This window comes from Harmonia axyridis, chromosome 2 (assembly GCF_914767665.1).
Source record: "Harmonia axyridis chromosome 2, icHarAxyr1.1, whole genome shotgun sequence".
Lineage (NCBI taxonomy): Eukaryota > Metazoa > Arthropoda > Insecta > Coleoptera > Coccinellidae > Harmonia > Harmonia axyridis.
In genome coordinates this window covers 42,996,584-43,020,976 of record NC_059502.1, presented here as the reverse complement: position 1 = coordinate 43,020,976, position 24,393 = coordinate 42,996,584, and the positions used below count along the sequence as shown (strand labels likewise).

Here is a 24,393-nt window from a genome sequence, read left to right as displayed (position 1 = left end):
AGGAAATTACAAACAAATGAAATCAACAACAGAAGTCAGTCGTGCATTTGTGGTTACAGCAGCAATTGACCTCACCACGTTACAGATTATAGCTACCTGCGTGTCATCCGAGTCCAAGAAAATCAACAATGTGGAATGGTTTACTTGGATAATTGATCATCATACAGAAAGAAGGGAATAAGAACAGTCCCTTATACCAAAGTTGTTTCCTTAGACACGCGTGTCAAGCTTTCGTCCCTGTGCAATACGATGAAAAGTGTTAGAATGAGAAACATAGAAGGAAATAACAAACAAATGAAATCAACAACAGAAGTCAGTCGTGCATTTGTGGATACAGCAGCAATTTACCTAACCACGTAAAAGATTATAGCTACCTGCGTGTCATCCGAGTCCAAGAAAATCAACAATGTGGAATGGCTTACTTGGATAATTGATCATTATACAGAAAGAAGGGAATAAGAACAGTCCCTTATACCAATGTGGTTTCCTTAGACACGTGTGTCAAGCTTTCGTCCCTGTGCAATACGATGAAAAGTGTTAGAATGAGAAACATAGAAGGAAATAACAAACAAATGAAATCAACAACAGAAGTCAGTCGTGCATTTGTGGTTACAGCAGCAATTGACCTTACCACGTGGGAGATTATAGCTACCTGCGTGACATCCGAGTCCAAGAAAATCAACAATGTGGAATGGCCTACTTGGATAATTGTTGATTAAACAAAAAAAAGAGAATAAGAACAGTCCCTTATACCAAAGTGGTTTCCTTAGACACGTGTGTCAAGCTTTCGTCCCTGTGCAATACGATGAGAAGTGTTAGAATGTGAAACATTGAAAGAAATAAACAAATGAAATCAACATTAGAAGTCAGTCGTGCATTTGTGGTTACAGCAGCAATTGACCTTACCACGTGGGAGATTATAACTACCTGCGTGACATCCGAGTCCAAGAAAATCAACAATGTGGAATAGCCTACTTGGATAATTGTTGATTGAACAAAAAAAAAAATAAGAACAGTCCCTCATACCAAAGTGGTTTCCTTAGACACGTGTGTCAAGCTTTCGTCCCTGTGCAATACGATGAGAAGTGTTAGAATGAGAAACATTGAAGGAAATAACAAACAAATGAAATCAACATTAGAAGTCAGTCGTGCATTTGTCGTTACAGCAGCAAATGACCTTACCACGTGGGAGATTATAGCTACCTGCGTGACATCCGAGTCCAAGAAAATCAACAATGTGGAATGGCTTACTTGGATAATTGATCATTATACAGAAAGAATGAAGTAAGAACAGTCCCTTATACCAATGTGGTTTCCATAGACACGTGTGTCAAGCTTTCGACCCTGTGCAATACGATGAAAAGTGTTAGAATGAGAAACATTGAAAAAAATAACAAACGAATGAAATCAACAACAGAAGTCAGTCGTGCATTTGTGGTTACAGCAGCAATTGACCTTACCACGTGGGAGATTATAGCTACCTGCGTGACATCCGAGTCCAAGAAAATCAACAATGTGGAACGGCTTACTTGGATAATAGTTCATTAAACAAAAAGAATTGAATAAGAACAGTCCCTTATACCAAAGTGGTTTCCTTAGACACGTGTGTCAAGCTTTCGTCCCTGTGCAATACGATGAAAAGTGTTAGAATGAGAAACATTGAAGGAAATAACAAACAAATGAAATCAACAACAGAAGTCAGTCGTGCATTTGTGGTTACAGCAGCAATCGACCTTACCACGTTACAGATTATAGCTACCTGCGTGTCATCCGAGTCCAAGAAAATCAACAATGTGGAATGGCTTACTTGGATAATTGATCATCATACAGAAAGAAGGGAATAAGAACAGTCCCTTATACCAATGTGGTTTACATAGACACGTGTGTCAAGCTTTCGTCCCTGTGCAATACGATGAGAAGTGTTAGAATGAGAAACATTGAAGGAAATTACAAACAAATGAAATCAACAACAGAAGTCAGTCGTGCATTTGTGGTTACAGCAGCAATTGACCTCACCACGTTACAGCTACCTGCGTGTCATCCGAGTCCAAGAAAATCAACAATGTGGAATGGTTTACTTGGAGAATTGATCATCATACAGAAAGAAGGGAATAAGAACAGTCCCTTATACCAATGTGGTTTCCATAGACACGTGTGTCAAGCTTTCGTCCCTGTGCAATACGATGAGAAGTGTTAGAATGAGAAACATTGAAGGAAATAACAAACAAATGAAATCAACAACAGAAGTCAGCCGTCCAATTGTGGTTACAGCAGCAATTGACCTTACCACGTGGGAGATTATAGCTACCTGCGTGACATTCGAGTCCAAGAAAATCAACAATGTGGAATGGTTTACTTGGATAATTGATCATCATACAGAAAGAAGGGAATAAGAACAGTCCCTTATACCAATGTGGTTTACATAGACACGTGTGTCAAGCTTTCGTCCCTGTGCAATACGATGAGAAGTGTTAGAATGAGAAACATTGAAGGAAATTACAAACAAATGAAATCAACAACAGAAGTCAGCCGTCCAATTGTGGTTACAGCAGCAATTGACCTTACCACGTGGGAGATTATAGCTACCCGCGTGTCATCCGATTCCAAGAAAATCAACAATGTGGAATGGCTTACTTGGATAATTGTTCATTAAACAAAAAGAATTGAATAAGAACAGTCCCTTATACCAAAGTGGTTTCCTTAGACACGTGTGTCAAGCTTTCGTCCCTGTGCAATACGATGAAAAGTGTTAGAATGAGAAACATTGAAGGAAATAACAAACAAATGAAATCAACAACAGAAGTCAGTCGTGCATTTGTGGTTACAGCAGCAATTGACCTTACCACGTTACAGATTATAGCTACCTGCGTGTCATCCGAGTCCAAGAAAATCAACAATGTGGAATGGCTTACTTGGATAATTGATCATCATACAGAAAGAAGGGAATAAGAACAGTCCCTTATACCAATGTGGTTTACATAGACACGTGTGTCAAGCTTTCGTCCCTGTGCAATACGATGAGAAGTGTTAGAATGAGAAACATTGAAGGAAATTACAAACAAATGAAATCAACAACAGAAGTCAGCCGTCCAATTGTGGTTACAGCAGCAATTGACCTTACCACGTGGGAGATTATAGCTACCCGCGTGTCATCCGATTCCAAGAAAATCAACAATGTGGAATGGCTTACTTGGATAATTGTTCATTAAACAAAACGAAGGGAATAAGAACAGTCCCTTATACCAAAGTGGTTTCCTTAGACACGCGTGTCAAGCTTTCGTCCCTGTGCAATACGATGAAAAGTGTTAGAATGAGAAACATAGAAGGAAATAACAAACAAATGAAATCAACAACAGAAGTCAGTCGTGCATTTGTGGATACAGCAGCAATTTACCTAACCACGTAAAAGATTATAGCTACCTGCGTGTCATCCGAGTCCAAGAAAATCAACAATGTGGAATGGCTTACTTGGATAATTGATCATTATACAGAAAGAAGGGAATAAGAACAGTCCCTTATACCAATGTGGTTTCCTTAGACACGTGTGTCAAGCTTTCGTCCCTGTGCAATACGATGAAAAGTGTTAGAATGAGAAACATAGAAGGAAATAACAAACAAATGAAATCAACAACAGAAGTCAGTCGTGCATTTGTGGTTACAGCAGCAATTGACCTTACCACGTGGGAGATTATAGCTACCTGCGTGACATCCGAGTCCAAGAAAATCAACAATGTGGAATGGCCTACTTGGATAATTGTTGATTAAACAAAAAAAAGAGAATAAGAACAGTCCCTTATACCAAAGTGGTTTCCTTAGACACGTGTGTCAAGCTTTCGTCCCTGTGCAATACGATGAGAAGTGTTAGAATGAGAAACATTGAAAGAAATAACAAACAAATGAAATCAACATTAGAAGTCAGTCGTGCATTTGTGGTTACAGCAGCAATTGACCTTACCACGTGGGAGATTATAACTACCTGCGTGACATCCGAGTCCAAGAAAATCAACAATGTGGAATAGCCTACTTGGATAATTGTTGATTGAACAAAAAAAAAAATAAGAACAGTCCCTTATACCAAAGTTGTCATGTCCATAAGAAAACAACGTTTGGTTTTTACAAATTTATTCGATATGCAATTTCTCAATCTCGACTACTAACATCAAATCTTTCCGAATACTGAACTTATAAACGCATGTGGAAACCTAGATGCTTAATCAAGCATGCGCACACAATATTACAATACAATATATTACAATCTCCCCCATTTAAATAAATACAATTTGATTTAATCAGAAATTACAATTATATCATAATCTAAGAATTCATATATTTTAATTTTTTGAATTTTATAATTTTTTTTTTTTTTTGTCTTTCTGTTATTTTTCAAAATTCACAAATACGATCAAAATCAATTTAACAATATGATTCCAATATAATAATTTACAATCATAAATTTTATTTTTATTTTTTATTATGTAATATAGAAACAATTAATTAATAGAGTTATTATTATACATTATATAATCAATTATCATTACTATACAATTATTATGCAATATAGAACTAGTTACAATATACATATAAACAGAAATTCTGGATCTTAATTTCATTTATTTAAATTTTTCAAGCGTTCAGATCTCCTTATACTTATATCATCTTTCAAGTCTTTATTTATATCATTGTCATTACTTAAAAATTTCAACATTTGATTAACATGTCTTTTTATAATTCGTCCTCCATCACATAACAAGTTAAATGTAACTGGTGATAATTTTTCAACGATTTTTGCTTGTACTCGGTGCCTCTTATTATTGTTGTAAACATCTACTAAAACCACATCTCCCAACTTGAAATCAATTTTACTTATTTTATTTTTATCTGACATATTGAATTGTTTAAAAGATGTTTCACTAACTAAATTTTCTCTTAAAAGATGAAACCTTGTTTTAATCTCCCTTTTGAAAATAATATCTGATGGTGATTTTCCCGTTGTCGAATGCTTCATTGTACGATAATCAAACTAAAATGAATTCACAGCAAAATTTAATGACTTACCCTCTCCTGTAATTTTCAAAACCTTATTTTTAAATGTACCCACAAAATTTTCTGCTGCTCCATTAGTTGCTGGGTGATAGGGTGGAGAATATGTGTGCCGTATGCCTAACGATTTCAAAAATTCATTAAACTCTTCACTTGCAAATTGTGGACCATTGTCTGAGACTAAATGATCACATAATCCAAACCTCGAAAAAATAGAATCAAAAACTTCAATCAATTTACTAGCTGAGGTGTTATTTTTCATATTTATAGCTTCAGGCCATTTACTGTGTGCATCAACTATGACTAAAAACATATTTCCTTGAATAGGTCCTAAAAAATCAGTGTGTAACCTGGACCATGGGTTAGATGGAAATGGCCATTGAAAAGTACTGATTTTGTTATTTTGTTTTCTATTTTTCACACATAACTCACAACTATTTGCTAATTTTTCTATATCATCGTCCAAACCCGGCCACCAAAAAAACGAACGAGCTACTTGTTTCATTCTAACAATACCAAAATGAGACTGGTGAAGTGATTTCAATAAAGTTTTTCGCAATGCTTTTGGTATTATTAGTCTAGAACCTCGAACAAGACATTCATTCTCAATACTTAATTCTGTTTTCTTATCAAAATACATTTTCTCTTCCAAAGAAATATCATTTGAATTTTCTACCCATCCAAACATTAACTTTCTTTTCACATCACATAAAACCTTATCTTTTTTTGTTTCTTGCTTAATCAAATTTAAATCAATCAAATTACTTTCATTTTCAATAAAGTTTATAACATCTAATTCAGAATCAAACACAGCCATCTTATCTCGTACTGCTAACCTGGAAAGCGCATCACAATTACTGTTTTTAGATGATGAAATCAATTCAATCTTGTATTTGAAACCCGATAAAAAATATATCCATCTTAACAACCTATTCTGAATTGTAACATTCAATTTCTTCGAATTACCAAATATATACTTTAAAGGTTGATTATCAGTTTTAAGAATAATTTCATTACCAACAATATAATGATAAAATTTTCTAAACCCGAAAATTATAGCTGCTGCCTCTTTATCTAGAATAGATCGATGTAACTCATTATGAGGTATTAATTTAGAAGCAAAGGCAATTGGTCTCTCTGTACCGTCTGAAAATCTGTGAGACAAAATAGCTGACAACCCTGAGTAACTTGCGTCTGTAGCCAATACTAAAGTAATATCTTGCTGATATGGAACCAAAACTTTATCCGATGCTAATTCCTTCTTTACCCAATTAACTGCTTGATCACAATTAGAATTCCAATAAAATTTGCTCTCTTTCAAAACTTTCAAAATTTACTAACCCTAAAAATGCTTGAAGTTCTTTTTTAGTTTTTGGAGAAGGCATATTCACAATTGAATGAATTCTACTAGGAGATGGTGATAAACCCTTTTTGTCCAATTTGAATCCTAATATCTCTATTTCAGACCTGAAAAATTCACATTTTGATTCGTTTACTTTAAGTCCTGCTTCATTTAACTTATAAAATATTTTTTCTAAATTATTGAGATGCTCTGAATCATTCTTTCCTGTGCAATAAATATTATCTATGTAAATTTCAATATTCGGAATACCTTTCAAAATATCAGTAACAATATCTTGACATTCTGCTGGGCTGGAGGCTACACCCTCTGGCAATTTTTTGTACCTAAACAAACCTTTCTGTGTGATTATTGTCAATGGATCTCTACAATCTTCAGCAACTTCAAATTGCATAAATGCATGTTTTAAATCAATTTGGGACCATTTGGTTCCAACCTGTAACGTCTGAAACACTTTTTCTTTTAAGGGTAATGGATATCTTTTAACAATTATTTGAGGATTCACTGTTAATTTAAAATTTCCGCATAAACGAACTCCTTCCCCTTTCACCACAGGAACTACTGGAGTAGCCCATTCACTCACCTCAACTTGTTCCAAATTACCTATTCTTACCAGACGATCGATTTCTGCATCTACTTTGTCTTTCAAAGCGAAAGGGACATGATAAGGTTTACATTGAATTGGCTGATAATCTTTTTTGAAAGTTAGTTTAATAGATTTACCTTTATATTTACCTGGGCTGTTGTCGAACAATTGGGGATATTTTGATTTAAAATGTGAAATAATACTGTTATGATCATTCAAGCAATTCAACGCAAACTGAGGTTTAAAAGTTATCGGCCACATACCTAAGGCTTGAAGCCATTGCCTTCCTATTAAATTTTTCCCGTTACCTGCCAAAACGTAAGCTTTCAAATTTGCTTCAACCCCTTCGAAATGCACCTTAAGATCAGTCAACATACCCATTACATTCAACTTTGTTCTGTCATAGCTGGACAATGAAATATCTGCCTTGTGAATTTTCTTAGCTGCAAAATAATTAGCTACAGTTTTTTCTGAAAACACAGTCACATGTGAACCTGTATCAACTTCCAATTCTACCTGATTATTATCAATAATTAATTTCATACTATGAGGTTCTACCACAATATTGTTTACCTGAAATTCAGTAAAATTGTTTTGCTGCATATAATAAAAATCTAAATCAGAACTATCCAAATCTTCATTTTCTAATAAGTTGTCATTGACTAAATTAATTCCGTTTTGTTTTTTTAGACATGCTCTATCAATATGACCTTTTACATTACAATAATTACAAGTTTTCCACCTAAGTTTACAGTCTCTTGCGAAATGATTAAATCCACCACAACAATAACATTCATTATTATTACGCGTTTTTGAGGTTATATGTACCTGAGAATTGTTTGATACATTCGACCTACGGCTGCCGTTTCTGTCTTCTCGTCTGTAGCTGCTCCTGTTATCGTGTTGTCTTTGTCTATTGTCTCTGATGAGTTTCTGGCTCTGGTCTTTGGAAGTGGAAGCCGCGGCTGCGTTGTTTGGATGCGAAGATTTGAATTTTCCTTCTGCGTTTCCGCTTCCCCTTCCTCTGTATTGTTGATGATTGGAATATTTTGAACCAGCCTTATTCATGTAAAAAATTGTATCTTCAGACACAGCATATGCGGGCTTCATTGATAAGGAATTTTTTATAGCTGCTTCTCGATCCTCCGCTATCTTCACCGCACTTTGAAATGTTAGATTTTCTTGACGAAATAATTCCACTTTTGTTTCGTGATTTATAAGTCCAAATACAAATTGATCACGAAGAGCAATATCAAGGTCCTTGAAATTACAATAAAAAGATCTTTCTTTCAATTTTGTAAGGAATGCGTGTATTGATTCCGAAGGTAATTGTTTCGTGGCGTAGAATTTATTTCTTTCGGAAATTTCTGAAGGCTTTGGATGAAGATGAGAGTTCATGATATTAACTAAATCAGAGTAGGAAAGATCTTTGGCCATTTTTGGTGAAGTTAAATTGCGAAACAACATGAAAGTCTCTTGACAAACCCTTGTTAACAGTTCTGCACTTTGTCTTTCCGGTGAAATACACTGACACTCGAAAATTAATTCTAGTCTTTCGACAAAAACTTCCCAATTGTCTTTGTTTAGGGTAAAACTTATTTTATTAAAGTCGAACATGTCGTACCTGTATAGTTCCTTCTTTGTGAAAGTTTCGTTTTTTCCACGAAGTTTTTTGACGAGCGTTTTTCGTAGGTTATCAACACTATCAGTTTCACTCACAGTAACGTTAGACGTTTTTAGTTTTTCAATTAGTTCTTGTTTATTAAGTTCGTACACCCAGCTCACTCTCACTTCACTGGATGGACTTCTTCCTCTGGAACTAGGCTGAGAACTTGCAGCACCATCTGCATCCGACATACTCTTTAAAATTCATAAGCCGTAATAAGCAATCCAACAATTTTTACCATAATCCTCGTCGCCAGATTATTGTCATGTCCATAAGAAAACAACGTTTGGTTTTTACAAATTTATTCGATATGCAATTTCTCAATCTCGACTACTAACATCAAATCTTTCCGAATACTGAACTTATAAACGCATGTGGAAACCTAGATGCTTAATCAAGCATGCGCACACAATATTACAATACAATATATTACAAAAGTGGTTTCCTTAGACACGTGTGTCAAGCTTTCGTCCCTGTGCAATACGATGAGAAGTGTTAGAATGAGAAACATTGGAGGAAATAACAAACAAATGAAATCAACAACAGAAGTCAGTCGTGCATTTGTGATTACAGCAGCAATTGACCTTACCACGTGGGAGATTATAGCTAGCTGCGTGACATCCGAGTCCAAGAAAATCAACAATGTGGAATGGCTTACTTGGATAATTGATCATTATACAGAAAGAATGAAGTAAGAACAGTCCCTTATACCAATGTGGTTTCCATAGACACGTATGTCAAGCTTTCGTCCCTGTGCAATACGATGAAAAGTGTTAGAATGAGAAACATTGAAGAAAATAACAAACGAATGAAATCAACAACAGAAGTCAGTCGTGCATTTGTGGTTACAGCAGCAATTGACCTTACCACGTGAGAGATTATAGCTACCTGCGTGACATCCGAGTCCAAGAAAATCAACAATGTGGAACGGCTTACTTGGATAATTGTTCATTAAACAAAAAGAATTGAATAAGAACAGTCCCTTATACCAAAGTGGTTTCCTTAGACACGTGTGTCAAGCTTTCGTCCCTGTGCAATACGATGAAAAGTGTTAGAATGAGAAACATTGAAGGAAATAACAAACAAATGAAATCAACAACAGAAGTCAGTCGTGCATTTGTGGTTACAGCAGCAATTGACCTTACCACGTTACAGATTATAGCTACCTGCGTGTCATCCGAGTCCAAGAAAATCAACAATGTGGAATGGCTTACTTGGATAATTGATCATCATACAGAAAGAAGGGAATAAGAACAGTCCCTTATACCAATGTGGTTTACATAGACACGTGTGTCAAGCTTTCGTCCCTGTGCAATACGATGAGAAGTGTTAGAATGAGAAACATTGAAGGAAATTACAAACAAATGAAATCAACAACAGAAGTCAGTCGTGCATTTGTGGTTACAGCAGCAATTGACCTCACCACGTTACAGATTATAGCTACCTGCGTGTCATCCGAGTCCAAGAAAATCAACAATGTGGAATGGTTTACTTGGATAATTGATCATCATACAGAAAGAAGGGAATAAGAACAGTCCCTAATACCAATGTGGTTTCCATAGAAACGTGTGTCAAGCTTTCGTCCCTGTGCAATACGATGAGAAGTGTTAGAATGAGAAACATTGAAGGAAATAACAAACAAATGAAATCAACAACAGAAGTCAGCCGTCCAATTGTGGTTACAGCAGCAATTGACCTTACCACGTGGGAGATTATAGCTACCTGCGTGACATTCGAGTCCAAGAAAATCAACAATGTGGAATGGTTTACTTGGATAATTGATCATCATACAGAAAGAAGGGAATAAGAACAGTCCCTTATACCAATGTGGTTTCCATAGACACGTGTGTCAAGCTTTCGTCCCTGTGCAATACGATGAAAAGTGTTAGAATGAGAAACATTGAAGGAAATAACAAACAAATGAAATCAACAACAGAAGTCAGCCGTCCAATTGTGGTTACAGCAGCAATTGACCTTACCACGTGGGAGATTATAGCTACCTGCGTGACATCCGAGTCCAAGAAAATCAACAATGTGGAATGGCTTACTTGGATAATTGTTCATTAAACAAAACGAAGGGAATAAGAACAGTCCCTTATACCAAAGTGGTTTCCTTAGACACGCGTCTCAAGCTTTCGTCCCTGTGCAATACGATGAAAAGTGTTAGAATGAGAAACATAGAAGGAAATAACAAACAAATGAAATCAACAACAGAAGTCAGTCGTGCATTTGTGGTTACAGCAGCAATTGACCTTACCACGTGGGAGATTATAGCTACCTGCGTGACATTCGAGTCCAAGAAAATCAACAATGTGGAATGGCTTACTTGGATAATTGTTGATTGAACAAAACGAAGGGAATAAGAACAGTCCCTTATACCAAAGTGGTTTCCTTAGGCACGCGTGTCAAGCTTTCGTCCCTGTGCAATACGATGAAAAGTGTTAGAATGAGAAACATAGAAGGAAATAACAAACAAATGAAATCAACAACAGAAGTCAGTCGTGCATTTGTGTTTACAGCAGCAATTGACCTTACCACGTAAAAGATAATAGCTACCTGCGTGTCATCCGAGTCCAAGAAAATCAACAATGTGGAATGGCTTACTTGGATAATTGATCATTATACAGAAAGAAGGGAATAAGAACAGTCCCTTATACCAATGTGGTTTCCATAGACACGTGTGTCAAGCTTTCGTCCCTGTGCAATACGATGAGAAGTGTTAGAATGAGAAACATTGAAGAAAATAACAAACGAATGAAATCTACAACAGAAGTCAGTCGTGCATTTGTGGTTACAGCAGCAATTGACCTTTCCACGTGGGAGATTATAGATAGCTGCGTGACATCCTTGTCCAAGAAAATCAACAATGTGGAATGGCTTACTTGGATAATTGATCATTATACAGAAAGAATGAAGTGAGAACAGTCCCTTATAACATTGTGGTTTCCATAGACACGTGTGTCAAGCTTTCGTCCCTGTGCAATACGATGAAAAGTGTTAGAATGAGAAACATTGAAGAAAATAACAAACGAATGAAATCTACAACAGAAGTCAGTCGTGCATTTGTGGTTACAGCAGCAATTGACCTTACCACGTTACAGATTATAGCTACCTGCGTGTCATCCGAGTCCAAGAAAATCAACAATGTGGAATGGCTTACTTGGATAATTGATCATCATACAGAAAGAAGGGAATAAGAACAGTCCCTTATACCGATGTGGTTTACATAGACACGTGTGTCAAGCTTTCGTCCCTGTGCAATACGATGAAAAGTGTTAGAATGAGAAACATAGAAGGAAATAACAAACAAATGAAATCAACAACAGAAGTCAGTCGTGCATTTGTGGTTACAGCAGCAATTGACCTTACCACGTGGGAGATTATAGCTACCTGCGTGACATCCGAGTCCAAGAAAATCAACAATGTGGAATGGCCTACTTGGATAATTGTTGATTAAACAAAAAAAAGAGAATAAGAACAGTCCCTTATACCAAAGTGGTTTCCTTAGACACGTGTGTCAAGCTTTCGTCCCTGTGCAATACGATGAGAAGTGTTAGAATGAGAAACATTGGAGGAAATAACAAACAAATGAAATCAACAACAAAAGTCAGTCGTGCATTTGTGGTTACAGCAGCAATTGACCTTTCCACGTGGGAGATTATAGATAGCTGCGTGACATCCTTGTCCAAGAAAATCAACAATGTGGAATGGCTTACTTGGATAATTGATCATTATACAGAAAGAATGAAGTGAGAACAGTCCCTTATAACATTGTGGTTTCCATAGACACGTGTGTCAAGCTTTCGTCCCTGTGCAATACGATGAAAAGTGTTAGAATGAGAAACATTGAAGAAAATAACAAACGAATGAAATCTACAACAGAAGTCAGTCGTGCATTTGTGGTTACAGCAGCAATTGACCTTTCCACGTGGGAGATTATAGATAGCTGCGTGACATCCTTGTCCAAGAAAATCAACAATGTGGAATGGCTTACTTGGATAATTGATCATTAAACAAAAAGAATTGAATAAGAACAGTCCCTTATACCAATGTGGTTTCCATAGACACGTGTGTCAAGCTTTCGTCCCTGTGCAATACGATGAAAAGTGTTAGAATGAGAAACATTGAAGAAAATAACAAACGAATGAAATCAACAACAGAAGTCAGTCGTGCATTTGTGGTTACAGCAGCAATTGACCTTACCACGTGGGAGATTATAGCTACCTGCGTGACATCCGAGTCCAAGAAAATCAACAATGTGGAACGGCTTAATTGGATAATTGTTCATTAAACAAAAAGAATTGAATAAGAACAGTCCCTTATACCAAAGTGGTTTCCTTAGACACGTGTGTCAAGCTTTCGTCCCTGTGCAATACGATGAAAAGTGTAAGAATGAGAAACATTGAAGGAAATAACAAACAAATGAAATCAACAACAGAAGTCAGTCGTGCATTTGTGGTTACAGCAGCAATTGACCTTACCACGTTACAGATTATAGCTACCTGCGTGTCATCCGAGTCCAAGAAAATCAACAATGTGGAATGGCCTACTTGGATAATTGTTGATTAAACAAAAAAAAGAGAATAAGAACAGTCCCTTATACCAAAGTGGTTTCCTTAGACACGTGTGTCAAGCTTTCGTCCCTGTGCAATACGATGAGAAGTGTTAGAATGTGAAACATTGAAAGAAATAACAAACAAATGAAATCAACATTAGAAGTCAGTCGTGCATTTGTGGTTACAGCAGCAATTGACCTTACCACGTGGGAGATTATAGCTACCCGCGTGTCATCCGATTCCAAGAAAATCAACAATGTGCAATGGCTTACTTGGATAATTGTTCATTAAACAAAACGAAGGGAATAAGAACAGTCCCTTATACCAAAGTTGTTTCCTTAGACACGCGTGTCAAGCTTTCGTCCCTGTGCAATACGATGAAAAGTGTTAGAATGAGAAACATTGAAGGAAATAACAAACAAATGAAATCAACATTAGAAGTCAGTCGTGCATTTGTGGATACAGCAGCAATTTACCTAACCACGTAAAAGATTATAGCTACCTGCGTGTCATCCGAGTCCAAGAAAATCAACAATGTGGAATGGCTTACTTGGATAATTGATCATTATACAGAAAGAAGGGAATAAGAACAGTCCCTTATACCAATGTGGTTTCCTTAGACACGTGTGTCAAGCTTTCGTCCCTGTGCAATACGATGAAAAGTGTTAGAATGAGAAACATAGAAGGAAATAACAAACAAATGAAATCAACAACAGAAGTCAGTCGTGCATTTGTGGTTACAGCAGCAATTGACCTTACCACGTGGGAGATTATAGCTACCTGCGTGACATCCGAGTCCAAGAAAATCAACAATGTGGAATGGCCTACTTGGATAATTGTTGATTAAACAAAAAAAAGAGAATAAGAACAGTCCCTTATACCAAAGTGGTTTCCTTAGACACGTGTGTCAAGCTTTCGTCCCTGTGCAATACGATGAGAAGTGTTAGAATGTGAAACATTGAAAGAAATAACAAACAAATGAAATCAACATTAGAAGTCAGTCGTGCATTTGTGGTTACAGCAGCAATTGACCTTACCACGTGGGAGATTATAACTACCTGCGTGACATCCGAGTCCAAGAAAATCAACAATGTGGAATAGCCTACTTGGATAATTGTTGATTGAACAAAAAAAAAAATAAGAACAGTCCCTCATACCAAAGTGGTTTCCTTAGACACGTGTGTCAAGCTTTCGTCCCTGTGCAATACGATGAGAAGTGTTAGAATGAGAAACATTGAAGGAAATAACAAACAAATGAAATCAACAACAGAAGTCAGCCGTCCAATTGTGGTTACAGCAGCAAATGACCTTACCACGTGGGAGATTATAGCTACCTGCGTGACATCCGAGTCCAAGAAAATCAACAATGTGGAATAGCCTACTTGGATAATTGTTGATTGAACAAAAAAAAAAATAAGAACAGTCCCTCATACCAAAGTGGTTTCCTTAGACACGTGTGTCAAGCTTTCGTCCCTGTGCAATACGATGAGAAGTGTTAGAATGAGAAACATTGAAGGAAATAACAAACAAATGAAATCAACATTAGAAGTCAGTCGTGCATTTGTGGTTACAGCAGCAAATGACCTTACCACGTGGGAGATTATAGCTACCTGCGTGACATCCGAGTCCAAGAAAATCAACAATGTGGAATGGCCTACTTGGATAATTGTTGATTGAACAAAAAAAAAAATAAGAACAGTCCCTTATACCAAAGTGGTTTCCTTAGACACGTGTGTCAAGCTTTCGTCCCTGTGCAATACGATGAGAAGTGTTAGAATGAGAAACATTGGAGGAAATAACAAACAAATGAAATCAACAACAGAAGTCAGTCGTGCATTTGTGATTACAGCAGCAATTGACCTTACCACGTGGGAGATTATAGCTACCCGCGTGTCATCCGATTCCAAGAAAATCAACAATGTGGAATGGCTTACTTGGATAATTGTTCATTAAACAAAACGAAGGGAATAAGAACAGTCCCTTATACCAAAGTGGTTTCCTTAGACACGCGTGTCAAGCTTTCGTCCCTGTGCAATACGATGAAAAGTGTTAGAATGAGAAACATAGAAGGAAATAACAAACAAATGAAATCAACAACAGAAGTCAGTCGTGCATTTGTGGATACAGCAGCAATTTACCTAACCACGTAAAAGATTATAGCTACCTGCGTGTCATCCGAGTCCAAGAAAATCAACAATGTGGAATGGCTTACTTGGATAATTGATCATTATACAGAAAGAAGGGAATAAGAACAGTCCCTTATACCAATGTGGTTTCCTTAGACACGTGTGTCAAGCTTTCGTCCCTGTGCAATACGATGAAAAGTGTTAGAATGAGAAACATAGAAGGAAATAACAAACAAATGAAATGAACAACAGAAGTCAGTCGTGAATTTGTGGTTACAGCAGCAATTGACCTTACCACGTGGGAGATTATAGCTACCTGCGTGACATCCGAGTCCAAGAAAATCAACAATGTGGAATGGCCTACTTGGATAATTGTTGATTAAACAAAAAAAAGAGAATAAGAACAGTCCCTTATACCAAAGTGGTTTCCTTAGACACGTGTGTCAAGCTTTCGTCCCTGTGCAATACGATGAGAAGTGTTAGAATGAGAAACATTGGAGGAAATAACAAACAAATGAAATCAACAACAGAAGTCAGTCGTGCATTTGTGATTACAGCAGCAATTGACCTTACCACGTGGGAGATTATAGCTAGCTGCGTGACATCCGAGTCCAAGAAAATCAACAATGTGGAATGGCTTACTTGGATAATTGATCATTATACAGAAAGAATGAAGTAAGAACAGTCCCTTATACCAATGTGGTTTCCATAGACACGTGTGTCAAGCTTTCGTCCCTGTGCAATACGATGAAAAGTGTTAGAATGAGAAACATTGAAGAAAATAACAAACGAATGAAATCAACAACAGAAGTCAGTCGTGCATTTGTGGTTACAGCAGCAATTGACCTTACCACGTGAGAGATTATAGCTACCTGCGTGACATCCGAGTCCAAGAAAATCAACAATGTGGAACGGCTTACTTGGATAATTGTTCATTAAACAAAAAGAATTGAATAAGAACAGTCCCTTATACCAAAGTGGTTTCCTTAGACACGTGTGTCAAGCTTTCGTCCCTGTGCAATACGATGAAAAGTGTTAGAATGAGAAACATTGAAGGAAAAAACAAACAAATGAAATCAACAACAGAAGTCAGTCGTGCATTTGTGGTTACAGCAGCAATTGACCTTACCACGTTACAGATTATAGCTACCTGCGTGTCATCCGAGTCCAAGAAAATCAACAATGTGGAATGGCTTACTTGGATAATTGATCATCATACAGAAAGAAGGGAATAAGAACAGTCCCTTATACCAATGTGGTTTATAAAGACACGTGTGTCAAGCTTTCGTCCCTGTGCAATACGATGAGAAGTGTTAGAATGAGAAACATTGAAGGAAATTACAAACAAATGAAATCAACAACAGAAGTCAGCCGTCCAATTGTGGTTACAGCAGCAATTGACCTTACCACGTGGGAGATTATAGCTACCCGCGTGTCATCCGATTCCAAGAAAATCAACAATGTGGAATGGCTTACTTGGATAATTGTTCATTAAACAAAACGAAGGGAATAAGAACAGTCCCTTATACCAAAGTGGTTTCCTTAGACACGCGTGTCAAGCTTTCGTCCCTGTGCAATACGATGAAAAGTGTTAGAATGAGAAACATAGAAGGAAATAACAAACAAATGAAATCAACAACAGAAGTCAGTCGTGCATTTGTGGATACAGCAGCAATTTACCTAACCACGTAAAAGATTATAGCTACCTGCGTGTCATCCGAGTCCAAGAAAATCAACAATGTGGAATGGCTTACTTGGATAATTGATCATTATACAGAAAGAAGGGAATAAGAACAGTCCCTTATACCAATGTGGTTTCCTTAGACACGTGTGTCAAGCTTTCGTCCCTGTGCAATACGATGAAAAGTGTTAGAATGAGAAACATTGAAAGAAATAACAAACAAATGAAATCAACATTAGAAGTCAGTCGTGCATTTGTGGTTACAGCAGCAATTGACCTTACCACGTGGGAGATTATAACTACCTGCGTGACATCCGAGTCCAAGAAAATCAACAATGTGGAATAGCCTACTTGGATAATTGTTGATTGAACAAAAAAAAAAATAAGAACAGTCCCTTATACCAAAGTGGTTTCCTTAGACACGTGTGTCAAGCTTTCGTCCCTGTGCAATACGATGAGAAGTGTTAGAATGAGAAACATTGGAGGAAATAACAAACAAATGAAATCAACAACAAAAGTCAGTCGTGCATTTGTGATTACAGCAGCAATTGACCTTACCACGTGGGAGATTATAGCTAGCTGCGTGACATCCGAGTCCAAGAAAATCAACAATGTGGAATGGCTTACTTGGATAATTGATCATTATACAGAAAGAATGAAGTAAGAACAGTCCCTTATACCAATGTGGTTTCCATAGACACGTATGTCAAGCTTTCGTCCCTGTGCAATACGATGAAAAGTGTTAGAATGAGAAACATTGAAGAAAATAACAAACGAATGAAATCAACAACAGAAGTCAGTCGTGCATTTGTGGTTACAGCAGCAATTGACCTTACCACGTGAGAGATTATAGCTACCTGCGTGACATCCGAGTCCAAGAAAATCAACAATGTGGAACGGCTTACTTGGATAATTGTTCATTAAACAAAAAGAATTGAATAAGAACAGTCCCTTATACCAAAGTGGTTTCCTTAGACACGTGTGTCAAGCTTTCGTCCCTGTGCAATACGATGAAAAGTGTTAGAATGAGAAACATTGAAGGAAAAAACAAACAAATGAAATCAACAACAGAAGTCAGTCGTGCATTTGTGGTTACAGCAGCAATTGACCTTACCACGTTACAGATTATAGCTACCTGCGTGTCATCCGAGTCCAAGAAAATCAACAATGTGGAATGGCTTACTTGGATAATTGATCATCATACAGAAAGAAGGGAATAAGAACAGTCCCTTATACCAATGTGGTTTATAAAGACACGTGTGTCAAGCTTTCGTCCCTGTGCAATACGATGAGAAGTGTTAGAATGAGAAACATTGAAGGAAATTACAAACAAATGAAATCAACAACAGAAGTCAGCCGTCCAATTGTGGTTACAGCAGCAATTGACCTTACCACGTGGGAGATTATAGCTACCCGCGTGTCATCCGATTCCAAGAAAATCAACAATGTGGAATGGCTTACTTGGATAATTGTTCATTAAACAAAACGAAGGGAATAAGAACAGTCCCTTATACCAAAGTGGTTTCCTTAGACACGCGTGTCAAGCTTTCGTCCCTGTGCAATACGATGAAAAGTGTTAGAATGAGAAACATAGAAGGAAATAACAAACAAATGAAATCAACAACAGAAGTCAGTCGTGCATTTGTGGATACAGCAGCAATTTACCTAACCACGTAAAAGATTATAGCTACCTGCGTGTCATCCGAGTCCAAGAAAATCAACAATGTGGAATGGCTTACTTGGATAATTGATCATTATACAGAAAGAAGGGAATAAGAACAGTCCCTTATACCAATGTGGTTTCCTTAGACACGTGTGTCAAGCTTTCGTCCCTGTGCAATACGATGAAAAGTGTTAGAATGAGAAACATAGAAGGAAATAACAAACAAATGAAATCAACAACAGAAGTCAGTCGTGCATTTGTGGTTACAGCAGCAATTGACCTTACCACGTGGGAGATTATAGCTACCTGCGTGACATCCGAGTCCAAGAAAATCAACAATGTGGAATGGCCTACTTGGATAATTGTTGATTAAACAAAAAAAAGAGAATAAGAACAGTCCCTTATACCAAAGTGGTTTCCTTAGACACGTGTGTCAAGCTTTCGTCCCTGTGCAATACGATGAGAAGTGTTAGAATGAGAAACATTGAAAGAAATAACAAACAAATGAAATCAACATTAGAAGTCAGTCGTGCATTTGTGGTTACAGCAGCAATTGACCTTACCACGTGGGAGATTATAACTACCTGCGTGACATCCGAGTCCAAGAAAATCAACAATGTGGAATAGCCTACTTGGATAATTGTTGATTGAACAAAAAAAAAAATAAGAACAGTCCCTTATACCAAAGTGGTTTCCTTAGACACGTGTGTCAAGCTTTCGTCCCTGTGCAATACGATGAGAAGTGTTAGAATGAGAAACATTGGAGGAAATAACAAACAAATGAAATCAACAACAAAAGTCAGTCGTGCATTTGTGATTACAGCAGCAATTGACCTTACCACGTGGGAGATTATAGCTAGCTGCGTGACATCCGAGTCCAAGAAAATCAACAATGTGGAATGGCTTACTTGGATAATTGATCATTATACAGAAAGAATGAAGTAAGAACAGTCCCTTATACCAATGTCGTTTCCATAGACACGTATGTCAAGCTTTCGTCCCTGTGCAATACGATGAAAAGTGTTAGAATGAGAAACATTGAAGAAAATAACAAACGAATGAAATCAACAACAGAAGTCAGTCGTGCATTTGTGGTTACAGCAGCAATTGACCTTACCACGTGAGAGATTATAGCTACCTGCGTGACATCCGAGTCCAAGAAAATCAACAATGTGGAACGGCTTACTTGGATAATTGTTCATTAAACAAAAAGAATTGAATAAGAACAGTCCCTTATACCAAAGTGGTTTCCTTAGACACGTGTGTCAAGCTTTCGTCCCTGTGCAATACGATGAAAAGTGTTAGAATGAGAAACATTGAAGGAAATAACAAACAAATGAAATCAACAACAGAAGTCAGTCGTGCATTTGTGGTTACAGCAGCAATTGACCTTACCACGTTACAGATTATAGCTACCTGCGTGTCATCCGAGTCCAAGAAAATCAACAATGTGGAATGGCTTACTTGGATAATTGATCATCATACAGAAAGAAGGGAATAAGAACAGTCCCTTATACCAATGTGGTTTACATAGACACGTGTGTCAAGCTTTCGTCCCTGTGCAATACGATGAGAAGTGTTAGAATGAGAAACATTGAAGGAAATTACAAACAAATGAAATCAACAACAGAAGTCAGTCGTGCATTTGTGGTTACAGCAGCAATTGACCTCACCACGTTACAGATTATAGCTACCTGCGTGTCATCCGAGTCCAAGAAAATCAACAATGTGGAATGGTTTACTTGGATAATTGATCATCATACAGAAAGAAGGGAATAAGAACAGTCCCTAATACCAATGTGGTTTCCATAGAAACGTGTGTCAAGCTTTCGTCCCTGTGCAATACGATGAGAAGTGTTAGAATGAGAAACATTGAAGGAAATAACAAACAAATGAAATCAACAACAGAAGTCAGCCGTCCAATTGTGGTTACAGCAGCAATTGACCTTACCACGTGGGAGATTATAGCTACCTGCGTGACATTCGAGTCCAAGAAAATCAACAATGTGGAATGGTTTACTTGGATAATTGATCATCATACAGAAAGAAGGGAATAAGAACAGTCCCTTATACCAATGTGGTTTCCATAGACACGTGTGTCAAGCTTTCGTCCCTGTGCAATACGATGAAAAGTGTTAGAATGAGAAACATTGAAGGAAATAACAAACAAATGAAATCAACAACAGAAGTCAGCCGTCCAATTGTGGTTACAGCAGCAATTGACCTTACCACGTGGGAGATTATAGCTACCTGCGTGACATCCGAGTCCAAGAAAATCAACAATGTGGAATGGCTTACTTGGATAATTGTTCATTAAACAAAACGAAGGGAATAAGAACAGTCCCTTATACCAAAGTGGTTTCCTTAGACACGCGTCTCAAGCTTTCGTCCCTGTGCAATACGATGAAAAGTGTTAGAATGAGAAACATAGAAGGAAATAACAAACAAATGAAATCAACAACAGAAGTCAGTCGTGCATTTGTGGTTACAGCAGCAATTGACCTTACCACGTGGGAGATTATAGCTACCTGCGTGACATTCGAGTCCAAGAAAATCAACAATGTGGAATGGCTTACTTGGATAATTGTTGATTGAACAAAACGAAGGGAATAAGAACAGTCCCTTATACCAAAGTGGTTTCCTTAGGCACGCGTGTCAAGCTTTCGTCCCTGTGCAATACGATGAAAAGTGTTAGAATGAGAAACATAGAAGGAAATAACAAACAAATGAAATCAACAACAGAAGTCAGTCGTGCATTTGTGTTTACAGCAGCAATTGACCTTACCACGTAAAAGATAATAGCTACCTGCGTGTCATCCGAGTCCAAGAAAATCAACAATGTGGAATGGCTTACTTGGATAATTGATCATTATACAGAAAGAAGGGAATAAGAACAGTCCCTTATACCAATGTGGTTTCCATAGACACGTGTGTCAAGCTTTCGTCCCTGTGCAATACGATGAGAAGTGTTAGAATGAGAAACATTGAAGGAAATAACGAACAAATCAAATCAACAACAGAAGTCAGTCGTGCATTTGTGATTACAGCAGCAATTGACCTTACCACGTGGGAGATTATAGCTAGCTGCGTGACATCCGAGTCCAAGAAAATCAACAATGTGGAATGGCTTACTTGGATAATTGATCATTATACAGAAAGAATGAAGTAAGAACAGTCCCTTATACCAATGTGGTTTCCATAGACACGTGTGTCAAGCTTTCGTCCCTGTGCAATACGATGAAAAGTGTTAGAATGAGAAACATTGAAGAAAATAACAAACGAATGAAATCAACAACAGAAGTCAGTCGTGCATTTGTGGTTACAGCAGCAATTGACCTTACCACGTGGGAGATTATAGCTACCTGCGTGACATCCGAGTCCAAGAAAATCAACAATGTGGAACGGCTTAATTGGATAATTGTTCATTAAACAAAAAGAATTGAATAAGAACAGTCCCTTATACCAAAGTGGTTTCCTTAGACACGTGTGTCAAGCTTTCGTCCCTGTGCAATACGATGAAAAGTGTAAGAATGAGAAACATTGAAGGAAATAACAAACAAATGAAATCAACAACAGAAGTCAGTCGTGCATTTGTGGTTACAGCAGCAATTGACCTTACCACGTTACAGATTATAGCTACCTGCGTGTCATCCGAGTCCAAGAAAATCAACAATGTGGAATGGCTTACTTGGATAATTGATCATCATACAGAAAGAAGGGAATAAGAACAGTCCCTTATACCAATGTGGTTTACATAGACACGTGTGTCAAGCTTTCGTCCCTGTGCAATACGATGAGAAGTGTTAGAATGAGAAACATTGAAGGAAATTACAAACAAATGAAATCAACAACAGAAGTCAGCCGTCCAATTGTGGTTACAGCAGCAATTGACCTTACCACGTGGGAGATTATAGCTACCCGCGTGTCATCCGATTCCAAGAAAATCAACAATGTGCAATGGCTTACTTGGATAATTGTTCATTAAACAAAACGAAGGGAATAAGAACAGTCCCTTATACCAAAGTTGTTTCCTTAGACACGCGTGTCAAGCTTTCGTCCCTGTGCAATACGATAAAAAGTGTTAGAATGAGAAACATAGAAGGAAATAACAAACAAATGAAATCAACAACAGAAGTCAGTCGTGCATTTGTGGATACAGCAGCAATTTACCTAACCACGTAAAAGATTATAGCTACCTGCGTGTCATCCGAGTCCAAGAAAATCAACAATGTGGAATGGCTTACTTGGATAATTGATCATTATACAGAAAGAAGGGAATAAGAACAGTCCCTTATACCAATGTGGTTTCCTTAGACACGTGTGTCAAGCTTTCGTCCCTGTGCAATACGATGAAAAGTGTTAGAATGAGAAACATAGAAGGAAATAACAAACAAATGAAATCAACAACAGAAGTCAGTCGTGCATTTGTGGTTACAGCAGCAATTGACCTTACCACGTGGGAGATTATAGCTACCTGCGTGACATCCGAGTCCAAGAAAATCAACAATGTGGAATGGCCTACTTGGATAATTGTTGATTAAACAAAAAAAAAGAGAATAAGAACAGTCCCTTATACCAAAGTGGTTTCCTTAGACACGTGTGTCAAGCTTTCGTCCCTGTGCAATACGATGAGAAGTGTTAGAATGTGAAACATTGAAAGAAATAACAAACAAATGAAATCAACATTAGAAGTCAGTCGTGCATTTGTGGTTACAGCAGCAATTGACCTTACCACGTGGGAGATTATAACTACCTGCGTGACATCCGAGTCCAAGAAAATCAACAATGTGGAATAGCCTACTTGGATAATTGTTGATTGAACAAAAAAAAAATAAGAACAGTCCCTCATACCAAAGTGGTTTCCTTAGACACGTGTGTCAAGCTTTCGTCCCTGTGCAATACGATGAGAAGTGTTAGAATGAGAAACATTGAAGGAAATAACAAACAAATGAAATCAACATTAGAAGTCAGTCGTGCATTTGTGGTTACAGCAGCAAATGACCTTACCACGTGGGAGATTATAGCTACCTGCGTGACATCCGAGTCCAAGAAAATCAACAATGTGGAATGGCCTACTTGGATAATTGTTGATTGTACAAAAAAAAAATAAGAACAGTCCCTTATACCAAAGTGGTTTCCTTAGACACGTGTGTCAAGCTTTCGTCCCTGTGCAATACGATGAGAAGTGTTAGAATGAGAAACATTGGAGGAAATAACAAACAAATGAAATCAACAACAGAAGTCAGTCGTGCATTTGTGATTACAGCAGCAATTGACCTTACCACGTGGGAGATTATAGCTACCTGCGTGACATCCGAGTCCAAGAAAATCAACAATGTGGAATGGCTTACTTGGATAATTGATCATTATACAGAAAGAATGAAGTAAGAACAGTCCCTTATAGCAATGTGGTTTCCATAGACACGTGTGTCAAGCTTTCGACCCTGTGCAATACGATGAAAAGTGTTAGAATGAGAAACATTGAAAAAAATAACAAACGAATGAAATCAACAACAGAAGTCAGTCGTGCATTTGTGGTTACAGCAGCAATTGACCTTACCACGTGGGAGATTATTGCTACCTGCGTGACATCCGAGTCCAAGAAAATCAACAATGTGGAACGGCTTACTTGGATAATAGTTCATTAAACAAAAAGAATTGAATAAGAACAGTCCCTTATACCAAAGTGGTTTCCTTAGACACGTGTGTCAAGCT

At 37.4% G+C, this 24,393-nt stretch overlaps 1 protein-coding gene across 1 annotated transcript; it reads right to left on the bottom strand.

Annotated features, from left to right (window-relative positions):
- Positions 1 to 6,379: 6,379 nt before the first annotated feature.
- On the bottom strand, positions 6,380 to 9,077 carry LOC123674221. The gene is made up of 2 exons (XM_045609142.1): positions 6,653 to 9,077; positions 6,380 to 6,507 (listed from the first exon to the last, which is right to left on the bottom strand). The coding sequence occupies exons 1-2, from the start codon at positions 8,841 to 8,843 to the stop codon at positions 6,497 to 6,499; spliced, it is 2,202 nt and encodes a 733-aa protein (XP_045465098.1). The 5' UTR covers positions 8,844 to 9,077; the 3' UTR covers positions 6,380 to 6,496.
- Between the last annotated feature and the right edge of the window lie 15,316 nt (positions 9,078 to 24,393).